The 18,021-nt window shown below is 44.5% G+C and overlaps 1 protein-coding gene across 1 annotated transcript in view; it reads left to right on the plus strand.

Annotated features, from left to right (window-relative positions):
- Positions 1–2,994, plus strand: part of LOC128645751 (optineurin) — a 33,662-nt gene extending 30,668 nt beyond the window's left edge. Inside the window, exon 8 of the mRNA XM_053698973.1 lies at positions 2,616–2,994. Coding sequence (XP_053554948.1) covers positions 2,616–2,819 — 204 coding nt within the window. The 3' untranslated portion in view covers positions 2,820–2,994. The remainder of the gene's footprint in view (positions 1–2,615) is intronic.
- The last annotated feature ends 15,027 nt before the right edge of the window (positions 2,995–18,021 follow it).

Below are 18,021 nucleotides of genomic sequence, written 5' to 3' on the forward strand. Positions count from 1 at the left end.
CTCTGAAAGGTCAGATTTCGGCATTAACTATTTTGTTACACAAGCACCTGGCGGATGTGCCAGATGTTCAATCTTTTTGTCAGGCCCTGGTCAGAATCAGGCCTGTGTTTAAACCTGTTGCTCCTCCTTGGAGCCTTAATCTTGTTCAGGCTCCGTTTGAGGCAATGCATTCCATAGATATTAAGATATGCTATCTTGGAAGGTTTTGTTTCTTTTTGCTATCTCTTCTGCTCGGAGAGTTTCAGAACTCTCGGCTTTGCAGTGTGATTCGCCTTACCTTATCTTTCATGCCGATAAGGCGGTTCTTTGTACTAAATTGGGGTTTCTTCCTAAAGTGGTTTTGGATACAAATATTAATCAGGAAATTGTTGTTCCTTCCCTCTGTCCTAATCCTTCTCATAAAGAACGTCTGTTGCACAACTTGGATGTTGTGCATGCTCTAAAAATCTACCTACAGGCGACTAAGGATTTTCACCGGTCTTCTGCCCTGTTTGTTTGTTTCTCAGGAAAGCGTAAGGGTCAGAAGGCTACTTCTACTTCTCTTTCCCTCTGGTTGAGAAGTATGATTAGTTTTGCTTATGAGACTGCTGGACAGCAGTCTCCTGAGAGAATTACAGCTCATTCCACTAGGGCTGTCTCCTCTTCTTGGACTTTCAAAGATGAAGCTTCTGTGGAACAGCTTTGCAAGGCTGCAACTTGGTCCTCTTTGCATACTTTTTCCAAATTTGATACTTTTGCCTCGGCTGAGGCCTCTTTTGAGAGAAAGGTTGTTCAAGCGGTGGTGCCTTCTGTTTAGGTCTGCCTGCCTTGTTCTCCCTCCCTATTCATACTGTGTCCTATAGCTTAGGTATTGGTTCCCACTAGTAATTGAATGACGTTGTGGAGTCTCCATATCTTAGGAAAGAAAACAAAATTTATGCTTACCTGATAAATTTCTTTCTTTTCTGATTTGGAGAGTCCACAACCACACCCTTTATTAAGACAGTTGTTTTTTACTAAACCTCAGGCACCTCTACACCTTTGTGTTATTCTTTTTCCATTTCCCTTCGGTCAAATGACTGGGGATTATGGGTAGGGGAGTGACACTTAACAGATTTGCGTCCTCCTGCTGGCCAGGAGTGATATTCCCACTAGTAATTGAATGATGTCGTGGACTCTCCATATCCGGAAAGAAAGAAATTTATCAGGTAAGCATAAATTTTGTTTTTGCATCATATATTTAACTTACACAGCCAGCTTCTATTTGTCACACACGTATGGGCCGGGTTACAAGTGGCGCACTATTTAGTGCTTTTACTGAAGCGTTAACACCGCAAGTAGTCATCTTTTTGAGCACTTGTGATAGTGTGGGTTAGTCTAAAAACTTTTGCGCGCAAGCAAATCCCGACACGTGCGGACGTCAAAACCACTGATATTGTGACAGCTCTAACTTTTTCTCCCCATAGACCTCAATAGAGAATTCAGAAGAAAAAAACCTAACACTTATCATTTGCATGCTAACCCAACATTCCACATTCCAATGTTTTTCACATACAGGAAAATGTTATTTTTTATTTTAAATAGATATTTCTATATTTATCTGGATATATCTATTCCTATAGATATATAGGTATAGATATATATTTTACATTAACATTATTATATATATATATATATATATATATATATATATATATAAAATAAAAAAATTCTATGTGAAGAATATTGGAATGTAAAATATGTGTAATACACTTTGGGTTTTGTGCTTTAGATCTAACCCGGTTTCGCGTTCGCGCACATGAAGAATTAGTTATCTTAAGGTGTGTTATGGGAAAATTAAATATTGTAAAAAATAAAGATACTGTTAGCTGGCGGACAAGTTAAGAAGCAGCGGTCTTATGACCGCTGCTTCTTAACTTACATTTCCGGCGAGCTTGAAACTTCCCCTAACCCCCTAAGTGCTAATAAATTGTCTTGTTACCATGCATTTGTTGATTATGGAAAATCTACTGTATTTACTGGTCCTTAAGAAGCATAACACACTGCTTAGTGCTTTTTTGTTTCTATAATGAAACAGACTGTTTTATATCCCTTTAATTTACATGATCTTTATTATTCTTGTAAGCAGGTGACTAAAAATCAGGTAGGCAAACAATAATATGTAACGAAAGTGATGAATTGTAAGGTCCACTTTGTTTTCTGGAAGGGATAATCTAAACACAGTATTGATGGTAGATTTTCAATGCCTGGTTTACTGATGAGGCAGTATATTCTTTTTGAGTATCCTATTAGCCAAATTTAAATGATTGTTCTACCTGAGCATAGGGCAGAAAATCCTAATAACTGAAGCATCAAAGAGGGACATGTTGGTGTCATTTGGAGAGTTGCCAAATTGCCATAAAGCTCATAGCACAACCTCATCAACGATCAGAACATTTTTGCCCTGTAAATATAAAGACGTACACAGAACAAGAAATATATAAATATTTTGAAAGTCACTTTATTTTTTTCACGTTTTACTCTAAGAAAAAGGGTAACCAGGTTCAGGAGAAGTTAATTATATTTAATTTGGTCTTCTCCATTTAAAAGTTAAGTCAAAATGTTAGACGTTGGATTATTACATTTTGTGCCCACAGCTGAAGATCTATGAGGACGATTTCCGGAAAGAGAGATCTGATAAGCAAGTTCTGCAACGTCTGCTGAAGGGCAGAACATCCGCCCAAGAACCTGTGCTGGTCCATCGCTGCAATAATATTGGTCACCGAAGGTCTTCTGCAGAAGCCAGTGAATTACCTGCTAGGTTTAGCAGAGAACAGCGAGGGATAAATGAGGAAAGATAGGCTCAACCATATTGTGTGTAGTATTGAGGGGCTTACTGTTTATACAAACATGTGGTTACTTTATCTTTACTGAAAAAGGTGTCTGTATAATATATGACACATGTGATACATGTGTGTTTATATGTGTATGTATATATGAATATATAGAGATAAATAAACCTTCATATAATTGTAATGGATAGTGGATTTATGTTTATTAAAAAAAAAAACAGTTGTGTGATACACATAGACCTACATACAAAACTTTATATTAATTTCATGTCCTAGGTATTTGTGCATTCATTTAATGCCTTATGGTTGCCCATACCATATACCAACTATACCACACAAGTATCCTTCTTTCTGTAAATTTGCTACAGTAAGGAAGTCTGGACTATCCCAGTTTTTCTGGTGATCTTGGTTCTTTTCCCAGCATTAAGCTATGTCTCCTTGTCTTTTGTCTTCTTACCTATATAAGCCTAGTTGAGTGTATAAACTGTGATGTCGATTATCAATCATTTCTCTTAAGGAACAATATATGCTTTTTTTTAAAGACAAAGAAATATAGAATTAATTACATTTTTCTTAGTATAGCCTTATGCATGTTCCAGGCATTTTTTTTATTTATTTCAACTGTCCCTGTGTTTACCACCTCTATTGGAAGTTTATTCCATGAATCCATCACCCTTTCTGTAAAAAAAAAAAAAAAAAAAAAAAAGCTTCTTCAAATTTCTCCCGAATCTGCTACCATCTAACTTAAAAGTATGACCCCTTGTTTTGGTATTTCTTTTTTTGTGGACAATGCTTTCAGCTTCTACTTTATTACCTGCAGTTATATGAAAATTGGTGTCCCTTTAATAGACATTACTATTAACAAGAATATGCACAGATACTGATATAAAAATCCAGTATAAAACCTTTTAAAAACGTTCTTAGAAACTCCCAGATTAGCACTGTTAATGAGGTTAGGCTGGAGCACCCACTGAAATGGGCTGAGAAAGCAGGAAGAGCAGACAGTCCCCCTTCCCCTGCATATGAAAAATGTAATTTTTGCTTAGCTGATAAATTATTTTCTTTCTTGGCATGGAGAGTCCACTAATCTATTCAATTACTAGTGGGAATTCAACTCCTGGCCACCAGGTGGAGGCAAAGAACGCCCCAGCAAAGCTTCAAGTATCCTCCCACTTCCCACAATCCCCAGTCATAATGGAAAGAGAAGAAAACACAAATGGTATAGAGTTGCCTGAGGATTAGAACATGACATGACAATAGGGCGGGTCGTGGACTTTACATATGGGTGAGTCACTGTTGCTCATTTGAAGGATATACCCCGCTCTGTTGATATATGGACTGCTCCCACAGACTAACACTCTCTATGCATTTGGCTTGGTTAGCATACATACGTATATATATATATATTTTCTCCTGTTAAGTGTGGTCAGTCCACGGGTCATCATTACTTCTGGGATATTATCTCCTCCCCTACAGGAAGTGCAAGAGGATTCACCCAGCAGAGCTGCTATATAGCTCCTCCCCTCTACGTCACCCCCAGTCATTCTCTTGCACCCAACGAATAGATAGGATGTGTGAGAGGACTGTGGTGATTTAATTAGTTTATTACCTTCAATCAAAAGTTTGTTATTTTATAATAGCACCGGAGTGTGTTATTCATTCTCTGGTAGAATTTGAAGAAGAATCTACCGGAGTTTTTTCTATGATTTTAGCCGGAGTAGTTAAGATCATATTGCTGTTTCTCGGCCATCTGAGGAGAGGTAAACTTCAGATCAGGGGACAGCGGGAAGATTAATCTGCAAAGAGGTATGTAGCAGTTTGTTATTTTCTGACATGGAATTGATGAGAAAATCCTGCCATACCGTTATAATGTAAACTCAGCCTTAAATGCAGTGGATGTAGCTGGTATCAGGCTGTCATGTATGTATATTTTACACTTCAGTATTCTGGGGAATGGTACTTCACTGGATTTATACTGTATGCATAGACTTAACCTAATTTGCAGGGACTTGCAATAGGTTTTAAATAACATTTAATTTATTGAGGTTAAACGTCTTTTTGCTGGCATGTAAAAACGTTTATTTCTCTGAGGTACTGGGTGAAAAAATGTTTTGGGCACTATTTTTTCCACTTGGCAATAGTTTTGTTTAAATTAAAGCAGTTCACTGATCTCTCTCACTGTTATGTGTGAGGGGGAGGGGCCATTTTTGGCGCTTTTACTACGCATCAAAAAACTCAGTCAGAGGTTCATTTTCTTCCTGCATGATCCGGTTCATCTCTACAGAACTCAGGGATCTCCAAAGCCTTTTTTTGAGGGAGGTAATCATCACAGCAGAGCTGTGAAGATTGTAGTTGACTGTGATAAAAAACGTTTATTTGTGTATTTTTTTCTGCTGCCTGGGTTAGTTATCCTTTGCTAATGGGAACAATCCTTTGCTAAAAGGCCAATCTTGGATTTAAAGATCCTAAACAAATTCCTAAGAGTTCCATCGTTCAAGATGGAAACGATTCGAACAATTTTGCCCATGATCCAAGAGGGTCAGTACATGACCACAGTGGATTTAAAGGATGCTTACCTTCACATACCGATTCACAGAAATCATTACCGGTATCTAAGGTTTGCCTTTCTAGACAGGCATTACCAGTTTGTAGCTCTTCCATTCGGACTGGCTACGGCTCCAAGAATCTTCACAAAGGTTCTGGGTACTCTTCTGGCGGTACTAAGACCGCGAGGAATTTCGGTAGCTCCGTACCTAGACGACATTCTGATACAAGCTTCAAGCTTTCAAACTGCCAAGTCTCATACAGAGTTAGTACTGGCATTTCTAAGGTCGCATGGATGGAAGGTGAACGAAAAGAAGAGTTCTCTCTTTCCACTCACAAGAGTTCCCTTCTTGGGGACTCTGATAGATTCTGTAGAAATGAAGATTTACCTGACAGAAGACAGGTTAACAAAGCTTCAAAATGCATGCCGTGTCCTTCATTCCATTCAACACCCGTCAGTAGCTCAATGCATGGAGGTGATCGGCTTAATGGTAGCGGCAATGGACGTAGTACCTTTTGCACGCCTACATCTCAGACCGCTGCAATTGTGCATGCTAAGTCAGTGGAATGGGGATTACTCAGATTTGTCCCCCACTCTGAATCTGAATCAAGAGACCAGAAATTCTCTTCTATGGTGGCTTTATCGGCCACACCTGTCCAGGGGGATGCCATTCAGCAGGCCAGACTGGACAATTGTAACAACAGACGCCAGCCTACTAGGTTGGGGCGCTGTCTGGAATTCTCTGAAGGCTCAGGGACTATGGAATCAGGAGGAGAGTCTCCTTCCAATAAACATTCTGGAATTGAGAGCAGTTCTCAATGCCCTTCTGGCTTGGCCCCAGTTAACAACTCGGGGGTTCATCAGGTTTCAGTCGGACAACATCACGACTGTAGCTTACATCAACCATCAGGGAGGGACAAGAAGCTCCCTAGCAATGATGGAAGTATCAAAGATAATTCGCTGGGCAGAGTCTCACTCTTGCCACCTGTCTGCAATCCACATCCCGGGAGTGGAGAACTGGGAGGCGGATTTCTTAAGTCGTCAGACTTTTCATCCGGGGGAGTGGGAACTTCATCCGGAGGTCTTTGCCCAGATACTTCGACGTTGGGGCAAACCAGAGATAGATCTCATGGCGTCTCGTCAGAACGCCAAGCTTCCTCGCTACGGGTCCAGATCCAGGGATCCGGGAGCGGTTCTGATAGATGCTTTGACAGCACCTTGGACCTTCGGGATGGCTTATGTGTTTCCACCCTTCCCGATGCTTCCTCGATTGATTGCCAGAATCAAACAGGAGAGAGCATCAGTGATTCTAATAGCACCTGCATGGCCACGCAGGACTTGGTATGCAGATCTAGTGGACATGTCATCCTGTCCGCCTTGGTCTCTACCTCTGAAACAGGACCTTCTGATCCAGGGTCCATTCAAACATCAAAATCTAACTTCTCTGAAGCTGACTGCTTGGAAATTGAACGCTTGATTTTATCAAAACGTGGGTTTTCTGAGCCAGTTATTGATACCTTAATACAGGCTAGGAAGCCTGTTACCAGAAGGATTTACCATAAAATATGGCGTAAATACTTATATTGGTGCGAATCCAAGAGTTACTCATGGAGTAAGGTTAGGATTCCAAGGATATTGTCTTTTCTACAAGAAGGTTTAGAAAAGGGGTTATCCGCTAGTTCTTTAAAGGGACAGATTTCAGCTCTGTCCATTCTTTTACACAAACGTCTGTCAGAAGTTCCGGACGTTCAAGCTTTTTGTCAGGCTTTAGCTAGGATCAAGCCTGTGTTTAAAACTGTTGCTCCGCCATGGAGTTTGAACTTAGTTCTTAATGTTTTACAGGGTGTTCCGTTTGAACCCCTTCATTCCATTGATATCAAGTTGTTATCTTGGAAAGTTCTGTTTTTAATGGCTATTTCCTCGGCTCGAAGAGTCTCTGAGTTATCTGCCTTACATTGTGATTCTCCTTATCTGATTTTTCATTCAGACAAGGTAGTTCTGCGTACTAAACCTGGGTTCCTACCTAAGGTGGTCACTAACAGGAATATCAATCAAGAGATTGTTGTTCCATCTTTGTGTCCTAATCCTTCCTCGAAGAAGGAACGTCTGCTACACAATCTAGATGTGGTCCGTGCCCTGAAATTTTATCTACAGGCAACTAAGCATTTTCGTCAAACGTCTTCCCTGTTTGTCGTTTATTCTGGTCAGAGGAGAGGTCAAAAAGCTTCGGCTACCTCTCTCTCTTTTTGGCTTCGTAGCATAATACGATTAGCCTATGAGACTGCTGGACAGCAGCCTCCTGAAAGAATTACAGCTCATTCTACTAGAGCTGTGGCTTCCACTTGGGCCTTTAAGAATGAGGCTTCTGTTGAACAGATTTGCAAGGCTGCAACTTGGTCTTCTCTTCATACTTTTTCCAAATTTTCCAAATTTGACACTTTTGCTTCTTCGGAGGCTGTTTTTGGGAGAAAGGTTCTTCAGGCAGTGGTTCCCTCCGTATAAAGAGCCTGCCTGTCCCTCCCGTCATCCGTGTACTTTTGCTTTGGTATTGGTATCCCAGAAGTAATGATGACCCGTGGACTGACCACACTTAACAGGAGAAAACAAAATTTATGCTTACCTGATAAATTCATTTCTCCTGTAGTGTGGTCAGTCCACGGCCCGCCCTGTTTTTTTATGGCAGGCTAAAGATTTTTTTTGGATTATACTCCAGTCACCACTACACCCTTGGGCTTCTCCTTTCTCGTTGGTCCTTTGGTCGAATGACTGGAGGTGACGTAGAGGGGAGGAGCTATATAGCAGCTCTGCTGGGTGAATCCTCTTGCACTTCCTGTAGGGGAGGAGATAATATCCCAGAAGTAATGATGACCCGAGGACTGACCACACTACAGGAGAAATGAATTTATCAGGTAAGCATAAATTTTGTTTTTTCTTTGTCTCACTTTGACTGATCATTGCTCCTGTTGGCACCCGTTACATGTGTTTTCCAGACCTTTTTACTCCCTACTAATAAGGACTTTGTGAATGTGCTAATATATCAGAAATATCTACCTGAGGTATGCAATAATGATTGCTGAGTATGCATACATCAGAAGCATCCCCTATCTCATTTTTTTCACTCCAACCCACCAGTGACTTTGATTCCTCCCGTCCTTCCTTAGAGGATTGATTTAATACTAATCTCAGGATTTAGACTATTGGAGACATATTTTTGAAGATGGAGAATATCCTAATCTCTTAATACAGGACTTGGTGGGATAAGAGGTTACTGGAAAAATACCTCTCTATTAGCATGATCCCCAGAGGACTCCGTATTAGTGACCGATCCTGAGTTTAAAGACAAGTCAAATGCTGTCTTAACAGACTGTTCTCTGAGATTGATTCAATTACTAATTGAACATAAGACCTATACCCTAGAGATACAGAGACAACGTATTGCTAACATGCAAAAAGATATGAATAAGTTTATTGATCAATCAGAATATGAAAAATTAGATAAACTGTTAAAAGATACTTTATCTAAGGTGAAACTAGAAATTGACAATTTGAAATATAACAAATTTGATAGAGATGAACAGGATTATAAACAAAATAATGAATATAGATGGCCTTCCTTTGAACCTAGAAACACTTTTAGAAGAGGTAGAGTGAGTAGACGTAGATCTAGATCACCCCATTCTAAACAAGTGTCTTTCTCAGATACAGAAAAGGATTCAACTAAGGAGTGTGTTCCCTCTATCCAAGATCATGGTTCACAGTCTGTATCTGTGTCTGAGACTGACACTATAAGCATGGCAAAAGGCTTCTTACATAGACCTATTCTTAAAACTACCAATCAAACATCTTCCACTACTAATGTGGTTTCTATACAGGCTCCCCACCACCCCCTTCCTCCCCATATACCTAGTATGGCCCCTTCTGTATCTTCAGCTAATATGGGAGCCACTTCTGGCGATAATATCTCCATTACCCCTCTCTTAGAACAAAGTACACAGAAGGATTTTCACAGGGGGTAAATCAGAAAAGAAGGAGGCCAAACAAGAGGCGGGGAAAGAGGAAGAACAGGGCATTATTCTCTTAGTTCACACTCACAACAAGTACAACACTTAAATGTGGTTAATTTGTCCTCTGACTAATTATCTGAATCTGAGTTACAACTCTCGGGGTATGGTTTAGGGTTTGTCCCTTCCCTTCGTCTAATTGTAATACATTTGATACCATTGGATTCAATAGATTTGTGCGTAACTTAACATCAAAACGTCAATTTAAATTGATACAAAATTCAGATGATGACTCTTTACCAGGTGATGTTTTTAAACACAATTCTATTGATATCCATTATGATGCTGATTTCTCCACGGTGAAAGATACTTTTTCCCTATTTGAACTTGAGTCTAGACTTGGCATTAATACAACTAAAACTTCTTATGTTGGGTTTTCCCAGAAGTCTGTTTTTTATCCCACTAAATCTAGGGGAGCTTGTTTAGAACTGTTCCATAGCAGAGTGGAACAGGATTTAATATCACTTTCTCAACAACCTAATATTACCCCTTCTAATCTTACAAAATTGACCGTTGTAAAACCGCACTGAACCTTAAAAGTCATATGTCCTATGTGTAACATTTATTCAGTTTGTGGAATACCATATGTATGTTGTTTTTGAATCTTACCTCAATAAAAATCATTATTTTAAAAAAGAAAAAACATGCAATTCAATCTCTGCTGAGAAAGGCAAGCTGACAAAGGTGGCTCCATAGTCATAATGACTAAAGTTGACTATATTGAAGCAATTGAATGATACAGCGGCCTATGCCTTATTACCTAGTGATCCAACATTCAGATTCCAGAAGGAGCTACGTAATGTGTTGGATGAGGCAGTATACCTTAATATTATTGATCAACCATCTTTATGTACAGTCTCCCATAGTGCCAATCTTCCATTTATTTCCAAAAGTTCATAAATCCCTTACTAATGTCACTGGTAGACCTATTGTGGCTGGCATTGGCTCTATATTTGAGAACCTGACACAAAACACCTTCTTTCTCTTACTAAAGATATTATTTGAACCCCACATATGTCGTGGCTCACTGTAGATGTAACAAGTTGGTATACATCCATTCCGTATAGATTGGGTATTGAGGCTATCAGGTTTTTTCTTGATAAGTTTTCCACCTACTCATCTGAACTGTCTGAATTTATTTTATATGCTTTAGAGTTTTTTACTCACACATAATTATTTTGAGTTTGATGGTTCTTTCTATCTGCAGAGGTGTGGGACAGCTATGGGGGCGAAGTTTGCCCCCTCCTATGACAACCTCTTTATGGGGTGGTGGGAGCTATCCCACAACTTTGCGGAGGAAAATCCTTTTAAACAGCATATTGTCATGTACAAACGTTACATTGACGATTTGATTTTTATTGGGACTGGTACAGAACAACAATGTAATTGCTTTGTTGATTATCTAAACACAAATGACTTTGGTCTAAAATTTACCTTTTCATTCCATAAGAAGAGTATGCCTTATCTGGATTTAGTGATTTGTGGAGATGAGGAGAGTCATAAGGTTGTGACCACACTATATAGAATGCCAATTGCTGCTAATACCCTCCTACATGCAAAGAGTTTGCACCCTAAGCACTGCAGGGGCCGGATTTACATCTAAAGTGCCCCTGCAACCCCCCCCCCCCCACACACACACACAAAAAGTGTGGGAAAAAGTGAGGACATTTTTATTATTATTTAGGACAACTAAAAATAAATATTAGATGTAAAACATTAAAGCTTAAGGTAATTACATTTTCCCTTTTATGGAGATACACAAATACATACACCAATTGCAATATTTGTTGTAATGGAGGCTACACCAAAAATCAATATTCACTTAACTCAAATGGCCATACAATTAAAACTGACCATTATCAAAAATGGATGGAACATACACCTATGAAGGGTATTGCAGATATCTCTGGTAATTTCTTTTGTGTATTTATTGACAGAGGCTCCGCAGGACTTCTTCAGCCTCTTGGGGTTAAATGTTGTACCCCTCAGTCACCCCCCTTTATGGCCCCTTGGACTATCACTTATTAGATAAGAAAAGTAAAGCCAGTCTGCTTAGTGACAAAATTACACTGCAGCAAGAGAAACAAGAATGGCTACTCCAACATGCACGTTATGTGACCTGAGAGGTATAAGGCACAGCATAAAAGGAAAGATGAGAATAAAATGAACTGCTATATATGCTGAGGGTAATTCTACCAAATACAATATCATTTACATAATATGAATAAAACTAGCTGCAAGATATCAAAATTGTGTACTTGCTATTATGCTTACTGGCCAATAAAAACAACTCTCACAGACATTTTTCAATATTTATCTGTCATTTCAGTCTGCTCAAGTTAGTTTAAGGGATACTAAATCCAATTTTTTATTTCATGATTCAGATAGAGCATGCATTGTTAAACAATTTTTTAATTTACTCCTATTATTAATTTTTATTTGTTCACTTAGTATCATTATTTGAAAAGCATGAATGTAAACTTAGGAGCCGGCCCATTTTAGGTTTAGCACCTGGGTAGCGCTTGCAGATTAGTGTCTAAATGTAGCCACCAATCAGTGAGCTCTATCCAGGGTGCTGAGCTAAAAATGAGCCAGCGCTTATGCTTTCATTCCTGCTTTTTCAAATAAAGATACTAAGAACGAAGAAAATTTGATAATAGGAGTAAATTAGAAAGTTGCTTAAAATTGCATGCTCTGATTCATAAAAGGAAAAACTTGGGTTTGATCAGTGACGTGCAGTGAGGTCAGAGGCAGGTGAGGCACTGGCTAGGATATGCCTTCATTCTTTAGATATCCTTTGTTGAAGAAATAGCAATGTACATGGGTGAGCCAATCACATGAGGTATCTATTGTGCAGCCACCTATCAGCAGCTACTGAGCATATTTAGATATGATTTTCATCAAAGGATATCAAGAGAATGAAGGAAAGTAGTAATAACGGGTGGGAGAGACAGGGAGAGAGAGATAGACAGAGAGACAGAGGAGGAGAGAGAGACAAAGAGACAGAGGAGAGAGAGAGAGACAAAGAGAGACAGAGGGTAGAGAGACAGACAAAGAGACCATGGGGGAGAATGAGACACATAAGGATAGAGACAGAGGGGGTTGGAGAGACAGGGAGAGAGAGATGGATAGAGAGAGAGAGAGAGAGAGAGACAGAAAAAGAGAGAGAGAAGAGAGAGAGACACAGAGGGGGAGAGAGAAAGATACACAGAGGAGAGAGAGACAGAGGGGGGAGGGAGAAAGGGAGAGACAGAGGGGGAGGGAGAAAGGGAGATACAGAGGGGGAGGGAGAGAGAGACAGAGGAGAGAGAGAGACAGAGGAGAGAGAGACAGAGGGGAGAGAGAGAGAGAGGGGAGAGAGAGAGAGACAGAGGAGAGAGAGACAGAGGGGGGAAAGAGAGACAGAGAGGAGAGAGAGGGGGAGAGAGAGAGAGGGATAGAGAGACAGAGGGGAGAGAGAGAGACAGAGGGGAGAGAGAGAGACAGAGGGGAGAGAGAGAGACAGGGGGGAGAGATAGAGAGAGAGAAAGACAGAGGGGGAGAGATAGAGAGACAGGGGGGAGAGAGAGAGAGGGAGGGGAGAGAAGGGAGAGAGAGAGAGAGAGAGAGACAGGGGGAGAGAGAGAGGGACAGAGGGGAGAGAGGGGGAGAGGGAGAAAGAGAGGGACAGAGGGGAGAGAGAGAGACAGAGGGGAGAAAGAGAGAGAGAGAAGAGAGAGACAGAGGGGAGAGAGAGACAGAGGGGGAGAGAGAGAGAGAGAAAAAGAGACACAGAGGGGAGAGAGAGAGACAGACAGAGGGGAGAGAGAGAGAAAGAGGGGGAGGGAGAAAGGGAGAGAAGGAGGGGGAGGGGCGAGAGAGAGAGAGAGGGGGAGGGAGAAAGGGAGAGACAGGGGGAGGGAGAAAGAGAGAGACAGAGGGAGAGAAAGAGAGAGAGACAGATGGGAGAAAGAGACAGAGGGGGATGGAGAAAGGGAGAGACAGAAGGGAGAGAGAGAGAGGGGAGAGAGAGAGAGAGAGAGGGGGAGAGAGAGAGACAGATGGGGGAGAGAGACAGAGGGGGATGGAGAAAGGGAGAAACAGAAGGGAGAGAGAGAGAGGGGAGAGATAGAGAGAGAGAGGGGAGAGAGAGAGAGAGAGAGAGAGAGAGAGAGAGACAGATGGGGAGGGATAAAGAGACAGAGGGGGAGGGATAAAGAGACAGAGGGGGAGGGATAGAGAGACAGAGGGGGAGAGAGAGACAGAGGAGAGAGGGGAGAGAGAGAGACAGATGGGAGAGAGAGAGAGACAGAGGGGGATGGAGAAAGGGAGAGACAGAAGGGAGAGAGAGAGGGGGGGAGAGAGAGACAGAGGGGGATGGAGAAAGGGAGAGACAGAAGGGAGAGAGAGAGAGAGAGACAGAGGAGAGAGAGAGACAGAGGGGGGAGAGAGAGACAGAGAGGAGAGAGAGGGGGAGAGAGGGATAGGGATAGAGAGACAGAGGGGAGAGAGAGAGACAGGGGGGAGAGATAGAGAGAGAGAAAGACAGAGGGGGAGAGATAGAGAGACAGGGGGAGAGAGAGACAGGGAGAGAGAGAGAGACAGGGGGGAGAGAGAAGGGAGAGAGAGAGAGAGAGAGAGAGAGACAGGGGGAGAGAGAGAGGGGGGAGAGGGAGAAAGAGAGGGACAGAGTGGAGAAAGAGAGAGAGAGAAGAGAGAGACAGAGGGGAGAGAGAGACAGAGGGGGAGAGAGAGAAAAAGAGACACAGAGGGGAGAGAGAGAGACAGACAGAGGGGAGAGAGAGAGAAAGAGGGGGAGGGAGAAAGGGAGAGAAGGAGGGGGGAGGGAGAAAGGGAGAGAAGGAGGGGGAGGGAGAAAGGGAGAGACAGGGGGAGGGAGAAAGGGAGAGACAGGGGGAGGGAGAAAGAGAGAGACAGAGGGAGAGAAAGAGAGAGAGACAGATGGGAGAAAGAGACAGAGGGGGATGGAGAAAGGGAGAGACAGAAGGGAGAGAGAGGGGAGAGAGAGAGACAGATGGGGGAGAGAGACAGAGGGGGATGGAGAAAGGGAGAGACAGAAGGGAGAGAGAGAGAGGGGAGAGATAGAGAGGGAGAGAGAGAGAGAGAGAGGGGGGGGGGGGGGGGGGGGGAGAGAGAGAGAGGAGAGAGACAGAGGGGGAGGGATAAAGAGACAGAGGGGGAGGGATAGAGAGACAGAGGGGGAGAGAGAGACAGAGGAGAGAGGGGAGAGAGAGAGACAGATGGGGAGAGAGAGAGAGAGACAGAGGGGGATGAGAAAGGGAGAGACAGAAGGGAGAGAGAGAGGGGGGAGAGAGAGACAGAGGGGGATGGAGAAAGGGAGAGACAGAAGGGAGAGAGAGAGAGAGAGAGAGAGAGAGAGAGAGAGAGAGAGAGAGGAGAGAGAGACAGAGGAGGAGGGATAGAGAGACAGAGGGGGAGAGAGAGATGCGGTGAGAGAGAGAGAGACAGAGGGGGAGGGATAGAGAGACAGAGGGGGAGGGATAGAGAGACAGAGGGGAAGGGATAGAGAGACAGAGGGGAGAGAGAGAGAAGAGAGAGGTAGAGGGAGAAAGAGAGACACAGAGGGGGAGAGAGAGACAGACAGACAGAGGGGGAGAGAGAGAGAGACAGAGGGGAGAGAGAGAAGAGAGGGGGGAGAGAGAGAGAGACAGAGGGGAGAGAGAGAAGAGAGAGGGGAGAGAGAGACAGAGGGGGAGAGAGAGAGACAGAGGGGGAGAGAGAGAAAGAGAGAGACAGAGGGGGAGAGAGAGAAAGAGAGAGACAGAGGGGAGAGAGAGAAGAGAGAGACAGTGGGGAGAGAGAGACAGAGGGGAGAGAGACAGAGGGGGAGAGAGAGAAAGAGAGACACAGAGGGGAGAGAGAGACAGACAGAGGGGAGAGAGACAGAGGGGGAGGGAGAAAGGGAGAGACAGAGGGGGGAGGGAGAAAGGGAGAGACAGAGGGGGAGGGAGAAAGGGAGAGACAGAGGAGGAGGGAGAAAGGGAGAGACAGAGGGGAGAGAGAGAGAGACAGAGGGGAGAGAGACACAGAGGGGAGAGAGAGAGACACAGAGGGGAGAGAGAGAGACAGAGGGGAGAGAGACAGAGGGGGAGAGAGAGAGACATGGTGGAGAGAGAGAGACAGAGGGGAGAGAGAGGGGGGGAGAGAGAGGGGGGAGAGAGAGAGAGACAGAGGGGGGGAGAGAGAGAGAGGGGGGAGAGAGAGAGAGGGGGGGAGAGAGAGAGAGGGGGGGAGAGAGAGAGAGGGGAGAGAGAGAGAGAGAGAGAGAGAGGGGAGAGAGAGAGAGACAGAGGGGAGAGAGAGAGAGGGGGGAGAGAGAGAGAGAGAGAGGGGGAGAGAGAGAGACAGACAGAGGGGAGAGAGAGAGAGACAGAGGGGAGAGAGAGAGAGACAGAGGGGAGAGAAACATACAGGGGGAGACATAGGGGAGGGGGGGAGAGACATAGGGGAGGGGGGGAGAGACACAGGGGAGGGGGGTGGGAGGGAGACCCAGGGGAGGGGGGGTGGAGGGGAGACCCAGGGGAGGGGGGGTGGAGGGGAGACCCAGGGGAGGGGGGGGTGGGGGGGAGACCCAGGAGGAGGGGGGGTGGGGGGGGAGACCCAGGGGAGGGGGGGGTGGGGGGGGAGACCCAGGGGAGGGGGGGGTGGGGGAGAGACACAGGGGAGGGGGGTGGGAGAGAGACCCAGGGGAGGGGGGGTGGAGGGGAGACCCAGGGGAGGGGGGGGTGGAGGGGAGACCCAGGGGAGGGGGGGGTGGAGGGGAGACCCAGGGGAGGGGGGGTGGAGGGGAGACCCAGGGGAGGGGGGGGTGGGGGGGAGACACAGGGGAAGAGGGGTGGGGGGGGAGACCCAGGGGAGGGGGGGGTGGGGGGGGAGACCCAGGGGAGGGGGGGTGGAGGGGAGACCCAGGGGAGGGGGGGGTGGAGGGGAGACCCAGGGGAGGGGGGGTGGGGGGGGAGACCCAGGGGAGGGGGGGGTGGGGGGGGAGACCCAGGGGAGGGGGGGTGGGGGGGAGACACAGGGGGAAGAGGGGTGGGGGGGAGACACAGGGGATGAAATGGAGGTTCTGAAGTCAGCAGTGGTGTACCATTACCAAGCAAATTGAGCAGTGCACATACCTTTAATCTGCAGCTCTGCTAGACATGGTGACACTGTCTGACTGAGCACTTCACACTATGGCACCGGGCAACTGCATTACACACACACAGGCAGCTTCTTTCCCTCTCAGCAGGAAATGACAGTTTGAAATCAGAGTGCTGTCCCAGGTTACCAAGGCAATGCTCTGATTTAAAACTGTCATGTACCAGTGGGGGGGCCCGCGGGGGGTCGAGGGGGGGGCCGCAGGGGTCGTGAGGGGGGGCCGCGGGGGGGGTGAGGGGGGGCCGCGGGGGGGTGAGGGGGGGGGGGTCGCAAGAAAAAAAAAAGTTGAAAAAAAAAAAGTTGAGAAAATAAAATTACACCAGCACCAGTACAGTACCATAGTGTAACTTACTCTCTCTAGATTGTCATTGTAGACCTGTAGGCTGCCTGGCTCACAAACAGGGCAATAAAATACTTTACTTACCGTTATCCAGGGCAGGTCCATCTCAGCACTGTCAGGCTCAGCACTCAGCTCTTCTGTCTTCTCAGGTCTCTTCTCTCTTCTTGTCCTTGATTCCCGCCAGTCCTACTGGAGCAAGCCTCCAATAGCAGTGAGCTCTGAGCCTCTGACACCCACGTCACACTCAGGCAGCTGCTTAGAGAGCAGCCTCTAATAGGATCTGTATGGGCTGCAAAGAGACTTAAGTGCCACTGGGTGGCGCAGTCTCTAGCAGCACTTAGACATGGAGCAGTGAGCTGAGCTCTGACATCACACTCCGGCAGCTGCTTAGAGAGCAGCCTCTATAAGATACGGTATGGGCTGCAGACAGAGACTTAAGTGCCACTGGGTGGCACATTCTCTAGCTGGCGGGTGGCAGGCGGCAGAGGTGGGGGGGGGGGGGGGGGGTACCTTGGTTACCTAAAAAAAAAATTATATATAAAAATAAAAAATATATATATTTTTTATTTTTAACATTATAAATAAAGTGAGTGTAATTACACACATAGGACAGGGGAGGCGCTGCCTCCCCTGCCTCCTATGACAGCACGTCACTGGGTTTGATAACCCTTTAACAATTCACAGGAAATTCTAGTGAAGCACAAGAACTAGAAGATCTGTTTATCACAAGCTTTTCAGTGAGGTATTGTAAAGCATTTTCACCAAACGTTCTGGAAAGAAAAGATACACAGCTAAAGCAAAAGAAAAACTGACATGTACTTTTTAATGTTATCCCTTTTACTTTTTTTCAGACTCCCTTTTACCTTTAATTAGTTGGATTCAAGTTTTCTACAATCACCCAACCTAAGCAATGAAAATGTCTGCTCTATGTATGTCTAGCTGGATGCTCCCCTTATAATTTCATTTATTTTCTCACTTCTAGTCTAATCTGAACATTTGGTACCTAGCATCACATTCCTGTTACTATCACATTCATTTTGCTTGACTTATTATGACATGTTTTTTAATACTCTCATTTTGTAATGAGTTTCTGTGATGAGCAAG

Source organism: Bombina bombina, chromosome 1 (genome assembly GCF_027579735.1).
Source record: "Bombina bombina isolate aBomBom1 chromosome 1, aBomBom1.pri, whole genome shotgun sequence".
Lineage (NCBI taxonomy): Eukaryota > Metazoa > Chordata > Amphibia > Anura > Bombinatoridae > Bombina > Bombina bombina.